Source organism: Oncorhynchus nerka, linkage group LG13 (assembly GCF_034236695.1).
Source record: "Oncorhynchus nerka isolate Pitt River linkage group LG13, Oner_Uvic_2.0, whole genome shotgun sequence".
In the NCBI taxonomy this organism is placed as follows: domain Eukaryota; kingdom Metazoa; phylum Chordata; class Actinopteri; order Salmoniformes; family Salmonidae; genus Oncorhynchus; species Oncorhynchus nerka.
Genome location: NC_088408.1, coordinates 3,358,848 through 3,371,215, shown reverse-complemented (window position 1 = coordinate 3,371,215; position 12,368 = coordinate 3,358,848). Strand labels below are relative to the sequence as shown.

General features: G+C 46.6%; 1 protein-coding gene across 1 annotated transcript in view; it reads left to right on the top strand.

Moving 5' to 3' along the window:
- Window positions 1–12,368, top strand: part of nbas (NBAS subunit of NRZ tethering complex) — a 337,178-nt gene that overhangs the window by 101,192 nt on the left and 223,618 nt on the right. Inside the window, 3 exon segments of the mRNA XM_065026122.1 lie at window positions 10,073–10,195; window positions 10,566–10,668; window positions 11,430–11,674. Of these exon segments, the coding sequence (XP_064882194.1) occupies window positions 10,073–10,195; window positions 10,566–10,668; window positions 11,430–11,674 (471 nt within the window).

The following is a 12,368-nucleotide window of genomic DNA, read 5'->3' as shown; positions in this document are numbered from 1 at the left end:
ATGTCAGGGTATGATCAGGTACAGGGTATGATCAGGTCAGGGTATGAACAGGTCAGGGTATGAACAGGTCAGGGTATGAAAGGTCAGGGTATGATCAGGTACAGGGTATGACCAGGTACAGGGTATGACCAGGTACAGGGTATGAAAGGTCAGGGTATAAAATGTCAGGGTATGAAAGGTCAGGGTATGATCAGGGACAGGGTATGAAATGTCAGGGTATGATCAGGTACAGGGTATGAAAGGTCAGGGTATGAAAGGTCAGGGTATGAAATGTCAGGGTATGAAAGGTCAGGGTATGATCAGGGACAGGGTATGAAATGTCAGGGTATGATCAGGTACAGGGTATGAAATGTCAGGGTATGAAAGGTCAGGGTATGAAATGTCAGGGTATGAAAGGTCAGGGTATGATCAGGGACAGGGTATGAAATGTCAGGGTATGATCAGGTACAGGGTATGAAAGGTCAGGGTATGAAAGGTCAGGGTATGAAAGGTCAGGGTTTGAAAGGTCAGGGTATGAAAGGTCAGGGTATGAAATGTCAGGGTATGAAAGGTCAGGGTTTGAAAGGTCAGGGTATGAAAGGTCAGGGTATGAAAGGTCAGGGTTTGATTCACTCCAGTGTCCAGACATGTGAAAGCACCTGTTATCTCTGATATAATCATTTTAACCCCCTGAAAGGATGAGCTGATTCAACAGGGAAATGTTAGGAGCATTAGTTACACACACACACACACACACACACACACACACACACACACACACACACACACACACAGGAGATGAAATGTTAGCTTAGTAGCATTAGTCACACACACACACACACACACACACACACACACACACACACACACACACACACACACACACACACAGGGAGATGAAATGTTAGCTTAGTAGCATTAGTTACACACACACACACACACACACACACACACACACACACACACACACACACACAGGGAGATGAAGTGTTAGCTTAGTAGCATTAGTCACACACACACACACACACACACACACACACACACACAGGGAGATGAAATGTTAGCTTAGTAGCATTAGTCACACACACACACACACACACACACACAGGAGATGAAATGTTAGCTTAGTAGCATTAGTCACACACACACACACACACACACACACACAGGAGATGAAGTGTTAGCTTAGTAGCATTAGTTACACACACACACACACACACACACACACACACACACACACACAGGGAGATGAAGTGTTAGCTTAGTAGCATTAGTCACACACACACACACACACACACAGGGAGATGAAGTGTTAGCTTAGTAGCATTAGTTACACACACACACACACACACACACACACACAGGGAGATGAAGTGTTAGCTTAGTAGCATTAGTCACACACACAGGGAGATTAAATGTTAGCTTAGTAGCATTAGTTACACACACACACACACACACACACACAGGGAGATGAAATGTTAGCTTAGTAGCATTAGTCACACACACACACACAGGGAGATGAAATGTTAGCTTAGTAGCATTAGTTACACACACACACACACACACACACAGGGAGATGAAATGTTAGCTTAGTAGCATTAGTCACACACACACAGGGAGATGAAATGTTAGCTTAGTAGCATTAGTTACACACACACACACACACACACACACACACACACAGGGAGATGAAATGTTAGCTTAGTAGCATTAGTCACACACTCACACACACACACACAGGGAGATGAAATGTTAGCTTAGTAGCATTAGTCACACACACACACACACACACACACAGGGAGATGAAATGTTAGCTTAGTAGCATTAGTTACACACACACACACACACACACACACACACACACAGGGAGATGAAATGTTAGCTTAGTAGCATTAGTCACACACACACAGGGAGATGAAATGTTAGCTTAGTAGCATTAGTTACACACACACACACACACACACACACACACACACACACAGGGAGATGAAATGTTAGCTTAGTAGCATTAGTTACACACACACACACAGGGAGATGAAATGTTAGCTTAGTAGCATTAGTCACACACACACACACACAGGGAGATGAAATGTTAGCTTAGTAGCATTAGTTACACACACACACACACACACACACACACACAGGGAGATGAAATGTTAGCTTAGTAGCATTAGTCACACACACACACACACACACACAGGGAGATGAAATGTTAGCTTAGTAGCATTAGTTACACACACACACACACACACACACACACACACAGGGAGATGAAATGTTAGCTTAGTAGCATTAGTCACACACACACACACAGGGAGATGAAATGTTAGCTTAGTAGCATTAGTCACACACACACACACACAGGGAGATGAAATGTTAGCTTAGTAGCATTAGTTACACACACACACACACACACACACACACACACACACACACACACACACAGGGAGATGAAGTGTTAGCTTAGTAGCATTAGTCACACACACACACACACAGGGAGATGAAGTGTTAGCTTAGTAGCATTAGTCACACACACACACACACACACACACACACACACACACACACACACACACAGGGAGATGAAGTGTTAGCTTAGTAGCATTAGTCACACACACACAGGGAGATGAAATGTTAGCTTAGTAGCATTAGTTACACACACACACACACACACAGGGAGATGAAATGTTAGCTTAGTAGCATTAGTCACACACACACACACAGGGAGATGAAATGTTAGCTTAGTAGCATTAGTTACACACACACACACACACACACACACACACACAGGGAGATGAAATGTTAGCTTAGTAGCATTAGTCACACACACACAGGGAGATGAAATGTTAGCTTAGTAGCATTAGTTACACACACACACACACACACACAGGGAGATGAAATGTTAGCTTAGTAGCATTAGTCACACACACACACACACACACACACAGGGAGATGAAATGTTAGCTTAGTAGCATTAGTCACACACACACACACACACACACAGGGAGATGAAATGTTAGCTTAGTAGCATTAGTTACACACACACACACACACACACACACACACACACAGGGAGATGAAATGTTAGCTTAGTAGCATTAGTCACACACACACAGGGAGATGAAATGTTAGCTTAGTAGCATTAGTTACACACACACACACACACACACACACACACACACACACAGGGAGATGAAATGTTAGCTTAGTAGCATTAGTTACACACACACACACACAGGGAGATGAAATGTTAGCTTAGTAGCATTAGTCACACACACACACACACAGGGAGATGAAATGTTAGCTTAGTAGCATTAGTTACACACACACACACACACACACACACACACACACACACACAGGGAGATGAAATGTTAGCTTAGTAGCATTAGTCACACACACACACACACACAGGGAGATGAAATGTTAGCTTAGTAGCATTAGTTACACACACACACACACACACACACACACACACACAGGGAGATGAAATGTTAGCTTAGTAGCATTAGTCACACACACACACACAGGGAGATGAAATGTTAGCTTAGTAGCATTAGTCACACACACACAGGGAGATGAAATGTTAGCTTAGTAGCATTAGTTACACACACACACACACACACACACACACACACACACACACAGGGAGATGAAATGTTAGCTTAGTAGCATTAGTTACACACTCACAGGGAGATGAAATGTTAGCTTAGTAGCATTAGTCACACACACACACACACACACACACAGGGAGATGAAATGTTAGCTTAGTAGCATTAGTCACACACACACACACACACACACACACTCACACACACAGGGAGATGAAGTGTTAGCTTAGTAGCATTAGTCACACACACACAGGGAGATGAAATGTTAGCTTAGTAGCATTAGTTACACACACACACACACACACACACACAGGGAGATGAAATGTTAGCTTAGTAGCATTAGTCACACACACACACACAGGGAGATGAAATGTTAGCTTAGTAGCATTAGTTACACACACACACACACACACACACACAGGGAGATGAAATGTTAGCTTAGTAGCATTAGTCACACACTCACACACACAGGGAGATGAAATGTTAGCTTAGTAGCATTAGTCACACACACACACACACACACACACAGGGAGATGAAATGTTAGCTTAGTAGCATTAGTTACACACACACACACACACACACACACACACACACACACACACACACACACAGGGAGATGAAGTGTTAGCTTAGTAGCATTAGTTACACACACACACACACACACACACACACACACACACACACAGGGAGATGAAGTGTTAGCTTAGTAGCATTAGTCACACACACACACACACACACACAGGGAGATGAAGTGTTAGCTTAGTAGCATTAGTTACACACACACACACACACACACACACACACACAGGGAGATGAAGTGTTAGCTTAGTAGCATTAGTCACACACACACAGGGAGATGAAATGTTAGCTTAGTAGCATTAGTTACACACACACACACACACACACACACACAGGGAGATGAAATGTTAGCTTAGTAGCATTAGTCACACACACACACACAGGGAGATGAAATGTTAGCTTAGTAGCATTAGTTACACACACACACACACACACACACACAGGGAGATGAAATGTTAGCTTAGTAGCATTAGTCACACACACACAGGGAGATGAAATGTTAGCTTAGTAGCATTAGTTACACACACACACACACACACACACACACACAGGGAGATGAAATGTTAGCTTAGTAGCATTAGTCACACACTCACACACACACACACAGGGAGATGAAATGTTAGCTTAGTAGCATTAGTCACACACACACACACACACACACACAGGGAGATGAAATGTTAGCTTAGTAGCATTAGTTACACACACACACACACACACACACACACACACACAGGGAGATGAAATGTTAGCTTAGTAGCATTAGTCACACACACACAGGGAGATGAAATGTTAGCTTAGTAGCATTAGTTACACACACACACACACACACACACACACACACACACAGGGAGATGAAATGTTAGCTTAGTAGCATTAGTTACACACACACACAGGGAGATGAAATGTTAGCTTAGTAGCATTAGTCACACACACACACACACACAGGGAGATGAAATGTTAGCTTAGTAGCATTAGTTACACACACACACACACACACACACACACACACAGGGAGATGAAATGTTAGCTTAGTAGCATTAGTCACACACACACACACACACACACAGGGAGATGAAATGTTAGCTTAGTAGCATTAGTTACACACACACACACACACACACACACACACACACAGGGAGATGAAATGTTAGCTTAGTAGCATTAGTCACACACACACACACAGGGAGATGAAATGTTAGCTTAGTAGCATTAGTCACACACACACAGGGAGATGAAATGTTAGCTTAGTAGCATTAGTCACACACACACAGGGAGATGAAATGTTAGCTTAGTAGCATTAGTCACACACACACAGGGAGATGAAATGTTAGCTTAGTAGCATTAGTTACACACACACACACACACACACACACACACACACACACACACAGGGAGATGAAATGTTAGCTTAGTAGCATTAGTCACACACACACACACACACACAGGGAGATGAAATGTTAGCTTAGTAGCATTAGTTACACACACACACACACACACACACACACACACACACACACACACAGGGAGATGAAATGTTAGCTTAGTAGCATTAGTTACACACACACACACACACACACACACACACACACACACACACACAGGGAGATGAAGTGTTAGCTTAGTAGCATTAGTCACACACACACACACAGGGAGATGAAGTGTTAGCTTAGTAGCATTAGTCACACACACACACACACACACACACACACACACACACACACAGGGAGATGAAGTGTTAGCTTAGTAGCATTAGTCACACACACACAGGGAGATGAAATGTTAGCTTAGTAGCATTAGTTACACACACACACACACACACACAGGGAGATGAAATGTTAGCTTAGTAGCATTAGTCACACACACACACACAGGGAGATGAAATGTTAGCTTAGTAGCATTAGTTACACACACACACACACACACACACACACACACAGGGAGATGAAATGTTAGCTTAGTAGCATTAGTCACACACACACAGGGAGATGAAATGTTAGCTTAGTAGCATTAGTTACACACACACACACACACACACAGGGAGATGAAATGTTAGCTTAGTAGCATTAGTCACACACTCACACACACACACACAGGGAGATGAAATGTTAGCTTAGTAGCATTAGTCACACACACACACACACACACACACAGGGAGATGAAATGTTAGCTTAGTAGCATTAGTTACACACACACACACACACACACACACACACACAGGGAGATGAAATGTTAGCTTAGTAGCATTAGTCACACACACACAGGGAGATGAAATGTTAGCTTAGTATTAGTTACACACACACACACACACACACACACACACACACACACACACACAGGGAGATGAAATGTTAGCTTAGTAGCATTAGTTACACACACACACACACAGGGAGATGAAATGTTAGCTTAGTAGCATTAGTCACACACACACACACACAGGGAGATGAAATGTTAGCTTAGTAGCATTAGTTACACACACACACACACACACACACACACACACACACAGGGAGATGAAATGTTAGCTTAGTAGCATTAGTCACACACACACACACACACACAGGGAGATGAAATGTTAGCTTAGTAGCATTAGTTACACACACACACACACACACACACACACACACAGGGAGATGAAATGTTAGCTTAGTAGCATTAGTCACACACACACACACAGGGAGATGAAATGTTAGCTTAGTAGCATTAGTCACACACACACAGGGAGATGAAATGTTAGCTTAGTAGCATTAGTTACACACACACACACACACACACACACACACACACACACACACACAGGGAGATGAAATGTTAGCTTAGTAGCATTAGTTACACACTCACAGGGAGATGAAATGTTAGCTTAGTAGCATTAGTCACACACACACACACACACACACACACACAGGGAGATGAAATGTTAGCTTAGTAGCATTAGTCACACACACACACACACACACACACACTCACACACACAGGGAGATGAAGTGTTAGCTTAGTAGCATTAGTCACACACACACAGGGAGATGAAATGTTAGCTTAGTAGCATTAGTTACACACACACACACACACACACACACAGGGAGATGAAATGTTAGCTTAGTAGCATTAGTCACACACACACACACACAGGGAGATGAAATGTTAGCTTAGTAGCATTAGTTACACACACACACACACACACACACACAGGGAGATGAAATGTTAGCTTAGTAGCATTAGTCACACACTCACACACACAGGGAGATGAAATGTTAGCTTAGTAGCATTAGTCACACACACACACACACACACACACAGGGAGATGAAATGTTAGCTTAGTAGCATTAGTTACACACACACACACACACACACACACACACACACACACACACACACAGGGAGATGAAATGTTAGCTTAGTAGCATTAGTCACACACACACACACACACACACAGGGAGATGAAATGTTAGCTTAGTAGCATTAGTTACACACACACACACACACACACACACACACACACACACACAGGGAGATGAAATGTTAGCTTAGTAGCATTAGTTACACACACACACACACAGGGAGATGAAATGTTAGCTTAGTAGCATTAGTTACACACACACACACACAGGGAGATGAAATGTTAGCTTAGTAGCATTAGTCACACACACACACACACACACACACAGAGGAGATGAAATGTTAGCTTAGTAGCATTAGTTACACACACACACACACACACAGGGAGATGAAATGTTAGCTTAGTAGCATTAGTCACACACACACACACACACAGGGAGATGAAATGTTAGCTTAGTAGCATTAGTCACACACTCACACACACACAGGGAGATGAAATGTTAGCTTAGTAGCATTAGTTACACACACACACACACACACACACACACACACACACACACACACACACACACACAGGGAGATGAAATGTTAGCTTAGTAGCATTAGTTACACACTCACAGGGAGATGAAATGTTAGCTTAGTAGCATTAGTTTAGAATGAATTAGAATGAAACCTGGGATCAACTCTGTCTGGGGTATTGCCACCAGTCTCATCTGGGTCATACCTCTACAGCTGTTCTGCCAGACCTTGTTACCATAGTAAACAGGTGGTGTGTTTGTGTGTGTGTGTGTGTGTGTGTGTGAAATCGAGCACAATGTTTTTTCATGGATGCTATTGTGTTCAAATGTGTTGCAATGTTAACGTATATTATCTCTCTTTAATGTGTTCCTCCCTTTCTCTCCCCCTCCTCCCTCCCTCCTTGTCTCTCTCCTTCCTCTCTCCCCCTCCTCCCCCCCTCCTTGTCTCTCTCCTTCCTCTCTCCCCCTCCTCCCTCACTCCCTCCCTCCTTGTCTCTCTCCTTCCTCTCTCCTCCTCCTCCCTCCCTCCTTGTCTCTCTCCTCCTCCTCCCTCCCTCGTCTCTCTCCTTCCTCTCTCTCCTCTTCCCTCCCTCCTTGTCTCTCTCCTTCCTCTCTCCTCCTCCTCCCTCCCCTCCTTGTCTCTCTCCTTCCTCTCTCCCCCTCCTCCCTCCCTCCTTGTCTCTCTCCTTCCTCTCTCCCCCCTCCTCCCTCCCTCCCTCCCTCCTTGTCTCTCTCCTTCCTCTCTCCTCCTCCTCCCTCCCTCCTTGTCTCTCTCCTTCCTCTCTCCTCCTCCTCCCTCCCTCCTTGTCTCTCTCCTCCTCCCTCCTCCCTCCCCCTCCTTGTCTCTCTCCTCCTCCTCCCTCCCTCCTTGTCTCTCTCCTTCCTCTCTCCTCCTCTTCCCTCCCTCCCTGTCTCTCTCCTTCCTCTCTCCTCCTCTTCCCTCCCTCCTTGTCTCTCTCCTTCCTCTCTCCTCCTCCTCCCTCCCTCCTTGTCTCTCTCCTCCTCCTGCCTCCCTCCTTGTTTCTCTCCTTCCTCTCTCCTCCTCCCTCCCTCCTTGTCTCTCTCCTTCCTCTCTCCTCCTCCTCCCTCCCTCCTTGTCTCTCTCCTTCCTTTCTCCTCCTCCTCCCTCCCTCCTTGTCTCTCTCCTTCCTCTCTCCTCCTCTTCCCTCCCTCCTTGTCTCTCTCCTTCCTCTCTCCTCCTCTTCCCTCCCTCCTTGTCTCTCTCCTCCTCCTCCCTCCCTCCTTGTTTCTCTCCTTCCTCTCTCCTCCTCCTCCCCTCCCTCCTTGTTTCTCTCCTTCCTCTCCCTCCTCCTCCCTCCCTCCTTGTTTCTCTCCTTCCTCTCTCCTCCTCCTCCCTCCCTCCTTGTCTCTCTCCTTCCTCTCTCCTCCTCCTCCCTCCTTGTCTCTCTCCTTCCTCTCTCCCCCTCCTCCCTCCTTGTCTCTCTTCTTCCTCTCTCCTCCGGCCTTGTCTCTCTCCTTCCTCTCTCCCCCTCCTCCCTCCCTCCTTGTCTCTCTCCTTCCTCTCTCCCCCTCCTCCCTCCCTCCTTGTCTCTCTCCTCCACCTCTCTCCCTCCTTGTCTCTCTCCTCCACCTCTCTCCCTCCTTGTCTCTCTCCTCCACCTCTCTCCCTCCTTGTCTCTCTCCTCCACCTCTCTCCCTCCTTCCTCTCTCCCCCTCCTCCCTCCCTCCTTGTCTCTCTCCTCCACCTCTCTCCCTCCTTGTCTCCCTCCTTCCTCTCTCGCCCTCCTCCCTCTCCTTCCTCCCTCATCCTGGTCCCTCTCCCTCCTCCTGGTCTCTCCCCCTCCTCCCTTCCCCACCTCTCTCTCCCCCTCCTCCCTCCTCCTGGTCTCTCCCCCACCTCTCTCCCCCTGGTCTCTCCCCCACCTCTCTCCCCTGGTCTCTCCCCCTGGTCTCTCCCCCACCTCTCTCCCACACCTCTCTCCCACACCTCTCTCCCACACCTCTCTCCCACACCTCTCTCCCACACCTCCCTCCACCTCCTCCTGGTCTCTCCTTCCTCCCCCCTCCTGGTCTCTCCTTCCTCCCCCCAGTGTGGTAGAGGTGTTGGAGAAGCATGGTCTTCAGAAGCCTGTTTCCTATGTGAGGAGCAGCCAGACCAGTACAGAGGAGGCTCATGCTCTCATGGTCAAACTCTGCAGACACACCGGGCGCAGGTACCACACACACACACACGCCGGGCGCAGGTACCACACACACACACACGCCGGGCGCAGGTACCACACACACACACACACGCCGGGCGCAGGTACCACACACACACCCTGGTCCTTTTCATAAGCAGTCATGATCTTATTTTATGTGTCTGTTTGATTGATGAGCTGATTGATGAGCTGATTGATGAGCTGATTGATGAGCTGATTGATGAGCTGATTGATGTATTGATTGATGTATTGATTGATGAGCTGATTGATGTATTGATTGATGTATTGATTGATGTATTGATTGATGAGCTGATTGATGTATTGATTGATGAGCTGATTGATGTATTGATTGATGAGCTGATTGATTAATGTGTTGCTGCAGGACCCCCCCTGTCAGTGCGTCTGTGTGGAGAGGTGTTCTACAGGACCTACTGGACATGCAACACAGCGTGTACACCTGTCTCCTACCTGACACCTGTCACCAGGTAACCCACACATGCTCACTATTTACTACAATATGAAATACACTCTGGGCCAAAGGTGAGTTCCTTACTGAGACCTAGACAACCAGGTGAGGGGAGTTCCTTACTGAGACCTAGACAACCAGGTGAGGGGAGTTCCTTACTGAGACAACCAGGTGAGGGTAGTTCCTTACTGAGACCTAGACAACCAGGTGAGGGGAGTTCCTTACTGAGACAACCAGGTGTGGGGAGTTCCTTCTTGAGACAACCAGGTGAGGGGAGTTCCTTACTGAGACAACCAGGTGAGGGGAGTTCCTTACGGAGACCTAGACAACCAGGTGAGGGGAGTTCCTTACTGAGACCTAGACAACCAGGTGAGGGGAGTTCCTTACTGAGACAACCAGGTGAGGGGAGTTCCTTACTGAGACAACCAGGTGAGGGGAGTTCCTTCAGGAGACCTAGACAACCAGGTGAGGGGAGTTCCTTACTGAGACAACCAGGTGAGGGTAGTTCCTTACCTAGACAACCAGGTGAGGGGAGTTCCTTACCTAGACAACCAGGTGAGGGGAGTTCCTTACCTAGACAACCAGGTGAGGGGAGTTCCTTACCTAGACAACCAGGTGAGGGTAGTTCCTTACCTAGACACCCAGGTGAGGGTAGTTCCTTACCTAGACAACCAGGTGAGGGTAGTTCCTTACCTAGACAACCAGGTGAGGGTAGTTCCTTACCTAGACAACCAGGTGAGGGTAGTTCTTCACTAATGTCTTCACCCCTCTCCATGTCAGATATTTGTGGAGTCATTGCTGTGCAGTAGCCGTCTGGAGAACGTAGTCCTGGCCGGTCAGCTGATACACTGTTCAGCGGTCAGCCACGATGTGGTTCCGGTCAGCGTGTCATTCCGAGACCGGGGTCGCGGCGGCTTGAACTCTAAGGTCAACTACCACACAGCCGTAGAGCTGGTTCTGGCTGCTGCCAGGGAATATTTCAACTCGTCCACCACCCTCACCGACCCTTGTATAGAACTGGCACGGTGAGTAGGGTGGTCTTGGCCACATTTCTGAAGACGTGTTAATGCTTTCTGTATATCTCAGAAGCACGTTGTGCCTGTCTGCTAGTTAATTGGGTCATCAGTCTTTAATATTAACCAATGGAACGTCCCCCCCTCCTGTGTCTGTCACGCAGACACTACCGTTCCTCCTGTTGATGGTCTGGTCGGGACAGACTGGGTTATTGTTGTGTGGGTAACAGTAACCTCATGTAGCATGTGGAAACCTAGATCGCTGAATCTAGATCTCTGAATCTAGATCTCTGAATCTAGATCTCTGAATCTAGATCTCTGAATCTAGATCTCTGAATCTAGATCTCCAACATCCTGGTCTTGACGAGAAGAAAGAAAAATAAACTGTTCAGGGGGAGGTTCTCTCGTGCGCTGTTCAACCAATCCAGTAAATGAGGAGGAGGAGTTAAGATGGCGTGTCACCTTGGTAACCTCCACAATGGGACTTCTCATCACAGGCCGTCTTTCCATTTACCCCGAAAACCAGAACCTCTGATTGGTGGGGACTCTACGGAGGATAGAGCATCTGATTGGTGGGGACTCTACGGAGGATAGAGCATCTGATTGGTGGGGACTCTACAGAGGATAGAGCATCTGGTTGGTGGGGACTCTACGGAGGATAGAGCATCTGATTGGTGGGGACTCTACGGAGGATAGAGCATCTGAT